General features: G+C 37.8%; 1 protein-coding gene across 5 annotated transcripts in view; it reads right to left on the minus strand.

The window, feature by feature from the left end:
- OSBPL6 (oxysterol binding protein like 6) overlaps window positions 1-14,324 on the minus strand; it is an 87,911-nt gene that overhangs the window by 16,805 nt on the left and 56,782 nt on the right. For 3 of the 5 annotated variants that reach the window (XM_032224584.1, XM_032224592.1, XM_032224578.1), the window contains 5 exons: window positions 11,856-11,963; window positions 6,841-6,978; window positions 6,189-6,276; window positions 2,043-2,296; window positions 181-318 (listed from right to left, as the gene is read on the minus strand). In XM_032224584.1, coding sequence (XP_032080475.1) covers window positions 181-318; window positions 2,043-2,296; window positions 6,189-6,276; window positions 6,841-6,978; window positions 11,856-11,963 — 726 coding nt within the window. The remainder of the gene's footprint in view (window positions 1-180; window positions 319-2,042; window positions 2,297-6,188; window positions 6,277-6,840; window positions 6,979-11,855; window positions 11,964-14,324) is intronic. The other 2 variants (XM_032224610.1, XM_032224601.1) reach the window with 1 other exon arrangement.

The following is a 14,324-nucleotide window of genomic DNA, read 5'->3' on the forward strand; positions in this document are numbered from 1 at the left end:
ATTCTGCCATTTGAATGTTAGCTAATATTGCAAAAACAAATATTGTTTTAAAACGAATCTAGGGATCGTCTCGACAGCACTTCATAAATCAAGATGAAATGTTTTAAACAACTCTCCTTCCTCCCCAAAATTAAAGTCATATGGATAATATTTAACTACCCTGATTACAGCAGATCATACCTGCTCTGAGAAAAATCGAAATCCCTTGTCTTCCCTGATACACTCGTAAGTCTCACCAAGTAGAGGGTTAAAAGGCTTGCTTCCTGCTCTGTAATAAGTGGAAGCATATCCTGAAGTTGCAAAGGCAGCAATAAGGACCTAATTAGAACAAAAAAAAAACCAACAATATTTAAGAAAACAATTCTGAAAGAGACTGGCTTAATACTCTTATTATTTGACATGCTTTTAAATGCAGGAAATAAAAATATAAGAATGTTATATTTTGAAGACTTAAGAGGAAGACGGGACGGACATTGAATCTACATTGTATATCTATTTATGTATAATGTAATATATAATGTAATATTGCACTTACAAAGACACAAAGTTATGTGAAAAACCAAAAGAGGAAATGTCAAGGTGAGAATCTGCAACTGAAGAAAATACAGTGGCCATATTTAGTTGTTGTGGGGAATCAGCTTATTATGAGGTGCAGAAGATGAGGCAAACCAGAAGGGAGAGAGTTGGACATTTTAATTTCAGGTTTTATGGAAGCAATGCTTTTTATTCCTTCCACGCAGGATCACAGTATGAACTATTTTATTGCTTTGAGAAGAAAACAATTTCCCAATTTCAAGTTCCCTTCTCAGTTGCCTGGGAACTAGAAGCTCCAAATAAATGTTCCAAACTGGACCCTTACTAGACTGTTTACATCCGAGGGTCTGATCTAACTGAACAGATCACAGAAAGAACTACAGATCATTTCAGGGAGAAAAATGTAGTTGTTGACTGTAGTAAATGTTTCATTCATACATGTTGTGCATGTGGGAGGAATATCCTGCAGTAATACACCCTTTCTTGTATTTCCAGATCAGGAACCTACCTCTTCCTAAGTGAATTTCTCCCACATTGGTATTTGATTGCTTCTATAAAAAAAGTTGCTAACAAAAATCTACAACTATTTTTGAAAAGGCAGTTTTGCAATAGGAAAAAAACCCCAGAGGTGTAATTAAAAGAAAAGAATATTTCTTTATCTTTGAAGATACATCAGTTAAAAATCTTTATAGAGATTCAACTCACAATAATTTGGGTACATTCCCCAGACACAAAAAATGGAGCATTATTCATATGCATAAATAATAAATATAATGGAAACAGTTCGCCAGGACTTTTTCCTATGCAAACTATAATCATATTTTTATTTATATATCTTATTTATATAGCTGCCATTCTCAGAGAATGCAATGTAATGATAGGTACTCAGGCAAGACTGCAATATAAAAATTCCCAGTACCCTCTTTCTGTCAGAACATATTTTATGTTTTTCACACAGAAAAGAGAAGGGCAGGTTATCTTGGAATTTTTAAGTATGTTAAAAAAGGTAAAAGTTCCCCTCGCACATATGTGCTAGTTGTTCGTGATTCTAGGGGGTGGTGCGCATCTCCATTTCAAAGCCAAAGAGCCAGCGCTGTCCAAAAATGTCTCCATGGTCATGTGGGCAACATGACTAAACATCGAAGGCGCACGGAGCTCTGTTACCTTCCTACCACCAAAGGTGGTTCCTGTTTTTCTACTTGCATTTTTACATGCTTTCGAACTGCTAGGTTGGCAGAAGGTCGGAGAAGTAGCGGGAGCTCACTCTGTTACGTGGCACTAGGGATTCGAACCATCAACCTTTCTGATCAACAAGCTCAGCATCTTAGCCACTGTTAAGTATGTTACAAAATACATTATTATAGGCAAGCAACTGGTATTTTTGTATAAACTAGAGGCTCTCATTGTGTCAGCATCACTCCTTTTAGAGAATGCAAAATACCAGAGGTCTAAGAGAGAAGGAACACATTATGGAACACCATGACATGTTCCATAATCAGGCCCATTACCATACGTTCATAGGGATCATCGGTTTCAGCGGCTTTGTCCAAAAGTTCACTATATTCCAGTTCCTCGCAAAGGTGTTGCAAAGTATTCAAAGGCTCATTGAGCTCAACAGGCATTGATACTTTGGAAAGGTCCTTCCCAATATTATTTCTCAAAATGTTCCACAGATTAATATTACTAGTATCAGGGGAGGGTGTTGGAAGACATGTCCTTCGTCCATTTCTGAAAGCACCTCCTGTTAGCTCATCATTCATTACTAAAAGAGAAATAGAACAGAATGATCATGAAACCTATACAATGTGCTGATATACACATATATACATATAGTCGGTGTATGTTTGTGTGTGTGCGGCATGTGTGTATGCATGTATATGACATACAACTGTAGGTAGTTTTCACAGTTACTGATTCATTTAGTGACTTTTCAAAGTTACAAGAGTGCTAAAAAAAAAACCATCTTAACATCCAGTTCTCACATTTATGACTTTAGTAGAATCTGTTAATTTTAACTCGCTGATTTAACCCATACTAAAAGCGAAAGAGAAAAGCTGAAGCAAAGGAAAACTGAAGTAAAATCATAAGCATGCCTGTAGTCCCGCTATTTTAATTTCATAACTGCTTTGCTTCACAAGCAAGTCATAGAACGCAACTGTGGTAGGACTATCTGTACTTTGAATTTTAATTATCTTACATTTTACCTTACTGTTTTATATTAGTCTACAAGCAAGCTTGTAGCCTACAGTAGGGAATATCCTTATTTTGGGCCACAATTTCTTTGCTTTTTTAAAGTAAACTAACCGTCGTGGATTCACAAAATACATTGTGCGGTTAAGTACCATTTTTTAAAACCTGTTACAACAATTGAGGCCATAGTCCTCCCTTGTATCTGAGACTATCACTACACCTGACTAAATCCTGAGTGCCTGGCAAAAACATAAAAAAGACCTTTAAAACCAATTTAAAAGAAACCTGATTAAGAATGATCCCAAATGTAGCTTTTATTGTGCACAGAATTTTACAAGGCATCCAGGTGTCATTATTTTCTTTATAAAACCACACAATGCCTTACCATGGCTTTACCTAGATTTTCTTTTGCTTTCTCATGTGTACATAACAAACTGTTACAGAAACAAGATGGAATAAGCTGCTTACCTTGAAATATTCAAACAGCAATATAAGTCGCAGCGGTACATATTTGCTTACTCTTTCATTTCTTGCCTTTCTACCAACTTAGTTTTTTTCCCTCCATAGCTTCCTCGACAGATGGAATTACAAAATTATATGTACGCACTAATTCCCACTTTTGCTTTTCTATTCCCATTAATTTATTTTCAAAACAGACTTTCCTTCCCTTTTAATTATTTTTAAAAGAAGGCAATCTTTTAAAAGGATTTTTGTTAATGTTGCTGCACTTTTCCATATAATTCAATTAACTACTCGCTGACAGATGAGTTGCAGGAAAAAAAAATGAAAAAAGAGGAGAGAAGATGTTTTATTTTTTTTTCCCCGGGCCCATTTTCTGTAAAATAATTGGAAAAATAAAAATGTTTTGGTAATACCTTAAAAAAAATTAATTATATCTTTTCAAATAATGAATGCAATAAGAGAAGTTTTTCACATATTGCTATTGTTTATTTCCCCCAAATGATAATTAGAATTCCTCTCTCCCAAATAGCAGAGTATTAAACTTCTTATAGACAGAGTACAGCTTTCAAATGTAAATACAAAATACATTTCAGTCACTAATGGGCACTGTCACTTTCATCAAAAGGAAGAATGGTTTGGTACTTTACTTGTGAGCTTGTCTATTGCTGAATTTTTACCTACAGGTCAGGCCTGCTCGACTAGGTCTCAAAGGATAGAATTCTGTTTTATTATCATGTTACTCATTTCTTCGGTCTTCAACTTTATTATTTTCAGTGTGACAAAATTAAGACACCTTGGATTTCCAGGGAATAATGGCTGAACTGAAGACGGTTCTACAAAATGAAGAGCTGATGAAGGGTTCACCAGAATGAAGAGCTGGTGAATAGACCAACTTTTCATAATTTCTCTCCAGACAAGGAGAGGACTTGAGATTGCCTATGTGTGCCCCAGACAGTTTCTCCTCATGAGACCACCTCAAGACAGTGGTTTCCAACTGTCAATCTGGAAGAGAGCGGTTCTTATTCACGGTGGTTGGTTTTTTCAAAAGGACACTGGGTTTGCATACTTCCTTTTTTAATCACTTTAGGAAATTGTTAAATTGTTAACTGCCTTTCATCTATTAGGAACATTTGGATTGACATTTTACAGCACCAGGTAAATTTCCCTCAATCCTTAGCAAAATAGAGTCTTAAACATAACATTGACGACTTAAAAATCCTTTCTGAAATAAACAGTAAAAGGATAATTAAAACTTTGAATTTTTAAACATTTTTTATTAAAGTTTAAAAACACAAAGATAAAAAGTTAATACAAACTAAGAAAAAAATAACAATAAAAAAGTAAAATGCAAAAATATTAAATATATATATGCTTAGATATACACATATATCTTCTACATATAAATATTGAAAAACATTATAGATATATTAAAGATATATTAAAGAATACACACACACACACACACACACACACACACACACACATATATAATGATGTTTTTTATATAATGAAAAAAATTGGCTGGTAGTGCTGAAACAATGAGATTTTATGGATTTATTTATAAATAACCAATGGAATATGGGAAGAAGAGATGATTTGTTGTGTTTTAAAAGATGATGAGTGATTAAAATTGTTTATAATTGTAAAGAAGGGGAAAGTTGTTTTTTTACTGCATTCTTATTTATTCTTCTTTAATTATTCTTCTTTTTCTTTTCTGCACTTTCTATTTTTTTCTTTTTAGTCTTTCCTTTTTTTAGTTTGTATTAGTTTTTATTGTAGTAAATTGTAATCTTTAATAAAATTGCTATAAAAAACAACAATTAAGAGATCCTGGGTTCTTGGAATTCTATGTTTATAGTTCCATTTGTAAGAAAAGTTAAAAAAGATCTTTATGTACATTCAATTAGTCAAGGGAAAAGAAAAGGAAGAGAGTCCCTGTGGATTTTACTCCATTACTCGTTGAGTATAGAGGGGCTCTCTATTTCAAGGCTGCAAGTCAGCACTGTCTAGAGACGTTGCCTCAGTCATGTGGCCAGCATGACATTGTAAAGCGCTGTTTCCTCCCCATTGAAGTGGTACCTATTTATCTACTCTCATTTGCATACTTTTGAACTGCTAAGTGAGCAGGAGCTAGACAAAGGTAGGTGCTCGCCCCCCCCCCCATCATACGATGCCCTGGTCTTGAACGCAAGCTGTCAGCCTTCCAGTCAACAAGCATCTTAATTGCTGAGCCATCATGCCACATACTCAATTAGTAAATGTAGCAATTATTTAAATAAATTACATATTTAAATTTAATCAACACAGCAAGCATTACTGCATGAGTGAAGAATTTGCTCATGCCCAAAATATAGAATTTGCAATATATATTTCTTAGCTGAACTTAAATGAATAAACAAAAAGTTTATTCAAATATTGGAATACGTTTTTCCAATATTTCTTGATATATTTTTTCCAAAATAACTAGAAATAGCATTTTACTTCCAAATAACTTAAATCTAAAACTTTTAAATACCACTACTTGTAAGTAGAAGGGAGGGATGATTAGCAACTTAGAAAATTTAGAAATATGATTTATAATGAGATTTGGGTTAGGCACAATGGGATGCAGAAAGACCAATGAGATGGGAAAAATTAGCGATGAATATGCTGAAAGATATGTCAATTGGAAAATAGAAATAGAGTAACTGAGAGAACAAGGATGAGAATTATACATACAAAACAATACAATATCCTGAAGTGACCAAAAGAAAGAGGATTAATATGAAGAGAGGTTGAAAGTATCTTGTGATGGCAAAGAGCAAAGAATAAAGGCAGAAAAAAGGATTAACAGGAAGCATATGTAAAAACTCATAGAATTAAAAAAGAAAGAAAAGTAATTTTCTGCAACTAATAAAGTAAATTAGAAGCAATTTGAAAGTAGCTCTCAGAGTGAAGACTCCTTGTTTGCCTCTTTATAAATTATATGAATTTCATTTTCTAAAAGTCAAGAAACCGCATACTTTGCCGAGAAATATTGTCTCCAACACTAGTGTTGTCCTCAGATATGTTGTCGCTCACATCACTTATGTAAGATTCATCATCAGAAGCCTAATGAAGAAAACACTGATTATTACTATTATTATACTGAAGAAATAAATGCTATTGTCATAAATTCAAATTCCTTATAATCTTTTGCTTTTTTAGATCCATCTTGTTTGCCTGCAAGCATTCTGCCCATTCAATAAAACATCGATAGGTACACATATCTGTGGTGAATCCCCCACTGGCAAAAAAACAATGCAACAACTGCTAAAAGAAAAAGCAGCAGAGAGATTTGGAAAATTATAGCATTTTGCTGCCATCTTATAGTTATAGTTGTACAGGTCAGATATGGTAGCCCTTATTTTATTTATTCTTTCAGAGTGTAGAATATTACCTTAAAAACATTTGCTATAACTTAACTGATATGATAGCCTTCATACATGAATCATTGGCTGAGACATATATGTTTATGAAAAACATCAACAAAGCAGTTATTAGATGTGAACATAGACAGGCTATGCCGTGCCCATATTTCTAATTAAAATGAAGCATCCAGTACTTCAATCTCACGTTACATAAAGGTGTTATAAATATAGATTACGCTGCTGAGTAAAGATTGTTCTTCCTAACCTCGTTTTCTGATGAGCTTGCAGATAGAAGCACTTCTTGGGCATCAAAAAATTCAGAGATGGATTCAGACATGGAGAGCCTGCTCTCATTAGAAACTTGTTGGGAAAGTGGGAGACTGACATGGATCTGTTCACCTGTCTATAAAAGAAAAGCATATAGATGAATTCTGCATACTGTATAGTGAGAGCCTAAGAATTTATGCAAGCTATGACAAAACAAAAATCGCCCCAAGCCATGCTGGATAGATGCACTGCTTCTTTTTTCACATTTCTTCCCCGCATACTGAGAGACAAAATAAAGCAGAGATGGTCCTGTAAACCTGCCGTATATCTAGCAAATTGAGACTTTAGTTGGAAAGGAGTCATATTTTCAAGATGCACTCCAAACTTTCTGGTGCTTGGAGAAAGAGATGCATTACTTTCTTCAGGATTAGTACCATTCTTAGTACGTTTACACTGCAGTTCCATATGTATTGATAAGTGTTGCCACAAAATACAGGCTGGCTACAATCAATTCATGTGTAGCCAGGCATTCCCTCAAAGAGATAATTCTATTCTTGCCCACTTTTATTCAACGTTTTGTAACCAATGACTATGTTCAATTCTCAGTAAGTTACGTATGCTAATAACTTCTAATTCTTCAGGTCTCCAGTTTTGATTATAGTCTTTTTACCACTCTGTTCTTAAGTGTGCTATTAGGAAAAGCAGTGCTTATACTCTATTTACTGTATTTCAAGTCTTCCCTTTTTTAGGCTAGGTCATATATATACCACAATATCTTCTCAATAGGTAATTTTAAGGGTTCCCTTGGAAAGAGATATGCTCTGCAAGTCAGGCTTGCAGCATGGATCTCTTTTATTTCATTACTTCCCATTGCAAGGGATATTCCATTAAAATAACACTTCTCTATTTAAAACAACGCTCAACCCACATCATTAAAAAGGCTACTGCTACAGGCTGGGAAAGCCTGAGAATATAGGAAAAGCAATTTCTGCTATCTGAGAAAATGAGAAGTTGTATATGCTGTCAGATACAGGAAATTCTGTTTCAAAAGGGGCATAGCAACTTTAGCAAGTGCCTAAATGCATTTGCCTCGATTCATACTCTGGAAGAATTCTAACCATGCAATAGAAGTAGTTTCGAATGAAAGATGCAAGAAAAACTTTGGTTTGAATTGAAGGGTTAACCAACAAAGTGCATGGTAAAGTAATTAAAACATGGCATAAAATTCAAGTGAGAGAGGAAGAGAGACACCATAACTTTCAAGAAAAGGAATTTTAAACTAAAATATATAATGAAATAGACACCTTGATGAAACCCCTAAGCATTAACTTCTCATGTATCTCTTAAAACTAAGTGAAGTTTTACATTTTATAACCTGGAAGGTCTCCTGCTCAAAAGGAAAACAGTAAAGAAAGATCATCAACTGAACAGGTATTGTTGCAATGCTAATTGGTTTATCTTCCATCTTTTAAAATCCAAAGCATAAGATTGATAATGCCAAATGATCAGAAACAGAAAGGAAGCAGACAATTCTGCTTGGATGGATGGAGTAGTGAGCTTACTCCAAGGGTCTATACTGATAACGTATTTTTTAAACACATTTTAAACGCATTTTTAAATATCTGGAGTTGGACTAGTCAAATAAGGTAATTGACCGTATCGACTGACCAGGGTGGCCAAAAATATGGCAGAGAAGAGCTCTAAATCCATTTCTTAAACTGGGTAAAAGACTATAAAATGGCAAATGTGGTTCAAGAAATGTTAAATGTAAAATAATATGCACCAATGCAAAAAATAATAATAATAATAAGTTCACAACACTCTGATGCCCACTGAATACACTGAACTGGCAATGATGAACCAGAAATATTGTGGCATCATAATGGGAACCAGATAAATATATTAAGATTTTTAGTTTTGGGAAAATAAAGTAGTGGGTATGAATAAATTATGCATGATACAATGAAAGTAGATAGAAAATATATAATATTTCTCTCTCATAGGACAGAAACTCAGAAGCAGATTTAGGGAAAAACAAATGAAAGTCTGTCTTCACACGTTATTTAAATGTATAGAATTTAGCCATTCTAAAATCAATAGCTGATCAACTAATTAGATGTCATTTAGTTGATGTTAACTCTTAACAACCACATGCATAAACATTATCCAGGATAAGCCTATAGTTATAATTTATATTCAGAGGGTCCCCACAGTAACTTGGGAACAGGCTGTTGTACTATATATAAGGTGATCAGACGTCCCGATTTTCGTGGGACAATCACGTTTCGCACAATTTGTCCCGTGTCCCGGGGCGTTCTTAAAAAGTCTGATTTTTGTGACCAGACCCGGAAGTAAGCCTGCCCCGCCCCCAGCCCTGTATACTCGTCCCAGCCGGCCGGTATTTTCTCCCTTCTGTCTCCCCGTTGCTCAGAAAAGCAACTCTGGGAAGGTACTTTGCTAGCAGGCAGGTTCTAGGACGCCTGCCGCCACCAAAGAACCTTCCCGGAGTTGCTTTTCTGAGCAACGGGGAGACAGAAGGGACACAATCTCCTTTCATTCTCCCTCTGCCTCATTCACTCGTTCGGGCAGCAGAGAACGAAAGAAAATTGCATAGCCGAGGACAAAGGAGCCTGCAGCCACCTTCATTCAAACGTTCAGGCAGCGGGGATGGGGGGGGGGGGGCTTTCTCGCATGACTTCTTTCTCTGAAGCCGTGCCGGATTCAGCAAACCGGGCAGCCCGTGCCCTTGGGATTGTGCAGCAGCCGAAGATCGCCTGGTTAAAAAGGAGGAAGAGGAGGCTCTGCTAGTCCGGAGCCCATCCACGGGGGCAGGGATCCACACAGACAGACAGACAGACACACACACACACACACACACAGGGAGGGAGGAGAGAGACAGAGAGAGACAGACACACACAGAGAATGACAGAGAGAGAGACAGAGGGAGGGAGGGAGATAGAGGCAAAGAGCCACACAGAGAGTGAGAGACAAACAGATACAGTGAGAGGGGGAGGGAGGGAGGGAGAGGGAGGGAGTGTTTATGCACAGAAGGGAGATTTAAAACTTCGGAGTGAATCCAGGAAGAGGGAAGAGATGGAGGACTGGCTTTTCACTCCGATTTCTGAGCCCGCAGCTGTTAGTGACAGAGGAGGAGGAGGACGAAGGAAGGGGTTGCATTTTTGTCAGGCTGAAAGCTTATTCTGTGGCATTTTAAAGAAGTCCTGTTCTTTTTTTTTAAGCACGAAAGGAAAAATCTGCAAAAAGTCACGGGAGCCCAGGGAATGTTCCTTGCAAAGCATCATGGTCACAGAGAATGCAAATGAAGGTGCTTATCTCCCCGCCCGGCTCCGTGTCCTTCTATTCAAATCGGAGTCATGCTGAGTCCCATTCAAAGGGCGGAGGGACGCTGTGCTTTTTTTTTTTTTTTTTTTTTTTACCTATGTTCTCACAACCATGCAAAGGTGGGTTTTGTGCTACAAGGATCTTTCTTTCTTTCTTTCCCTGTCTGCGGTTCCGATTGCAGTTGCTTTGGATTAAAGCACCGTTTCTCATTCCTTGCAAAACTGGGGAAAGGGCAGGGCTGCCTCCCCCCTTTCATTGCAGCACCCTCGGTTGCAAAATGTTCCCCTGATTTGGTTTATAAGTTCGCAGCAATGCGATCCAACAAATAGGAAAGTTTTAATAAGATTTTCTGACTTTATTTGGTCTCTGCTGCCCCCACCCTACCCCCAACACCTCCTAAGGAGAGAGTGGGAAGGAGAGGAAGGAAGAAGGGAGGGGGGAAGGAAAAGAAGAAGGGAGGGGGGGAGAAGATGGAAGGAGAAAAGATGGAAGGAAGGAGAAAGAATAGAAGGAGGAAGATGGAAGAAGAAAGGAAGAAAAAGAAGGGAAGGAGAAAAGAGGGAAGGAGGTAGGAAGAAAAGAGGAAGAGAGGAAAAGAGCCGAAAGACAAAGAGGATGAAGTTGATAGGCAAGAGGAAGGAGGAAGGAAGAAAGAAAAAGGGAGGGAGAGAGGAAAGAAGAAAAGATGGAACTAGAAAGAAAAGAAGGGAGGGAGGAAGGAAAGGGGAAGACAGGGAAAGAGCAGAAAGACAGGGAAGGTGAAGGTAGATAGGCAGAAGGAAGGAAGAAGGAAGAAATAGGAAGGAGGAAGGTGAAAGGATGGAAGGAGGAAGGAACAGAAGCGAAGAGGAAGAGAGAAATGGAAAGAGCAGAAAGACAGAGAAGGTAGATAGGCAAAAGAAAGGAAGCTGAAAGAATGGAAGGAGGAAGGAAGAGAAAAGGAGGAAGGTAGTGAGTGAGGAAAGAAGAGAGGATGGAAGGAGAAAGGAAGGAAGAGAGGGAAAGAGCAGAAGACGGATAAGGTAAAGGTAGATAAGCAAGAGAAATGAAGGAAGAAGTGAGGTGTCTCGAGGAGAGGGAAAACATTTAGTGACCAAAGTTACAATGGCATTGAAAAAAGTGACTGATGACCATTTTTCACACTTAGCGACAATTGCAACCATTTTTCACACTTAGCGACCGTTGCAGCATTCTCATGGTCACGTGATCAAAATTTTGTTTGGCAACAGATTCGTATTCATGATGGTTTCAGTGTCCTGGGGTGACCTTTTGACAAAATATAAAATTTTTAATAAAGCCCCCCCCCCCCCCCCCCCCCCCCCCCCGGTCAATGGTATCCCTCTTTACCAATCTGAAAATCTGGTCACCTTAACTATATAGGTATTTCATATAAAGTGGCATGGCTCTTAGGTATTTACATTTCAGCCGCATGTTCAAATACTGATTGAATAAGGTTGTCAAACATTCTATTCAGCAATTTAAAATATGGGTTTTTTCCAAAGGGAATTTCCACTAATTATAGCTTATTACTATCATGAATGCAATTAGAAAATTATTATCTGAGTTTGTCCCACTGCTTGCCAACTTTGCCAACCATAATCATTTAATCATTAATGGTTATTAGCAGAATTTAACTGTGGTAAGTCCATTAGAGCAATGCCAAAGTCTTACCTCATCAGGACTAGGGATAATATTTACACTGACAACCTGATCACAAAGAACAGACTCTGAGTGTATTCTGTTCAAACGACTCCATAGTTCAGCATTCTGGTTGAGAGCCTTAAAATAATAAAATTGAATATTTAATTTTAATTGCACAAGAATAGTAAAAAAAAAAAAAAAAAAATAGAGCCAAGCTATCTTCATATCCTATATCTTGGCCAAACTATAGTGTCAGTATATAAAGTATTGGGTAGGATTCATTTTCAAAATTAACATCTCTTTGCTGATTATAAATGCTACTCCGCAAAGATTCCTTTATTTATTATGCATTAATTGCAACTACAGTATCATGATATTTCCCCCCAAGATTTTATTATTAGTGTTATGGAGGGACTGCCCTCTGGCCTTTCCATTGCCTCACCTGATTTGACCTGGGGAACTCAACTTTGATTTTTAAAAACATTGTCAAAATCAAGTCCCTTTAGAAAAGCTTGAAAAATGACCCTAAAACTGAATACAAAGGCTAGATGGACATTTCACAAAGGATTTCGTTGTTCTTTGGATTATCCTTAGCATAGGTGCATCCTTCTCTCGGCTGACCATTGGAGAGTGTCAGGGATGAGAATGGCTCTGTAATTCATTTGGCAATTTGCAGATTTTTTTTAAAAAAAGATAATCTCTGTCCAGGAGCTTCCAGAGGACTTAGGAGGAATGAGGATTGAGAGACAGGTTTACTTCCACAATACTTCTACAACTCATGGAACAGCTTGCCTTCAGAAGTTGTGGGAGCTTTATCCTTGGAAGCTTTCAAGAAGAGACTGGACTGCCATCTGTCATAAATGATGTAGGGTCTCATGCTTGGGTGGGGGATAGTGGACTAAATGACCTCCAAGGTCCTTTCCAACTCTGTTAATCTCTTAAAAAATTCCCTGCTAGAAATCCATAGTCCGTCACATTTTAGATAAGTCTGAGACCAGGATAAAATATCGAAGATCCATGTGCACCTTTTAAATAAAGCACAGCTTGGAAGGAAGGGTGGTAAAAATGGTTCTCAAATCTTTCCCTGTGGAATATTTGCTTATTCAGAAGATTTACTAGATTTACACAAAAAAATCATCAGATTTCTGCATCTGTTTCCTCTGTGAGTAAAGGAGTAGGCCATTATTAGAAAAACAGCCTATAGAGAAGAGGCTATGGAGCAGTGGTGGGTTCTGGATCCCATTCAAACCGGTACGGTTGGAACGGGCCCGGCATCGCCCACATGGACGTGTGCACACATGTGTACAATGTGCGCATGCATATCTGCCAGCAATGCCACCCCAAGCCTCCATGATGCTCCAGGTGCTTGGCGGAGCGCCGCATAGGCGCTGTATGCGCCTTGCTCGTGCATGGAAGCGCCGAAAGCTTTAAAGGACAGGTAAGGGTGGACCCTCCGGAGTACCGTACCCGGAACGGTACCTGGTGCTCTGGGCAGGCTCCAGTACGCCCGTACCAGGGCATACCGCCTGCAACCCACCACTGCTATGGAGCCTATCAACTCTTAGTGGTCCAACCAAATGTGTAAGGAGACATACCAGTTTAGAAATAATGTCTGAAACTGTTTTACATCTCATTATATTTAGCTATAAAGACTGAAACCCAATACAAACATCTTACCCAGAATTAGACTTACACCGAATTGGCCTGCACATTTTATAATGCAGATACTGACTTACTAGTTTCATTAGTTTACGAAAGAAAAACTAATTCAAAATCCTTTCCACTAAATTCTGTCATCTGATGGGATATTGGAGGCATCCCTTCTCTATAGCTGCCCTAGCTCTTTGGAATAGCCTCCCGACTGAGATTTGACCATTTTACCTGTCTGGAAGGCCCTGAAGACCTGGGTCTTCCTCCAAACATTGGAGGGTGGGGGTTTAGCCTGGAGATTGAGAGCTGATTGGTCAGACCCTGCAGGGAAGGCTCGCTCTATTTTTATTAGTTGTAAGTCACCTAGGTTCTCAATGTGAGAAAAGCAGCCCATACGAGTTCAATGAACAAGCAAGCAAGCATCCATGCATGCATGCATAGTTTCCAATGGAAAGTGATCTGAATACTTGCTTAAATAAAACATGCCTTTAATAGAAATAATATTTATAATAATGACTGCTGTTTGTAACTTCAGTATATCAATACTTATCACTGATATAATCAATCTCGCTCTCCCCCCTCCCCTCCACTCTCAAGTCAGTCAAGTCAATCTTGACTCTTGGCAACTGCCTGAACAAGGACTTGTAATTTTCTTGGGAAGATTTAGGAATGGTTTGCCATTGCTGTGTTTCTAGGGATGAGAATAAGGGATTGGATAAAGTTCATCCAGTTGGCTCTGTGCCTGAGGCAGGACTAGAATTCAGTCACCCCAATTCTAGCTTGGTGTCTTAACCACAACACCATATTGGTTGTCATACTAATATTATCTCATACTTTTGATATACATTT

The sequence above is a fragment of the Thamnophis elegans genome, chromosome 1 (assembly GCF_009769535.1).
Source record: "Thamnophis elegans isolate rThaEle1 chromosome 1, rThaEle1.pri, whole genome shotgun sequence".
NCBI lineage: Eukaryota > Metazoa > Chordata > Lepidosauria > Squamata > Colubridae > Thamnophis > Thamnophis elegans.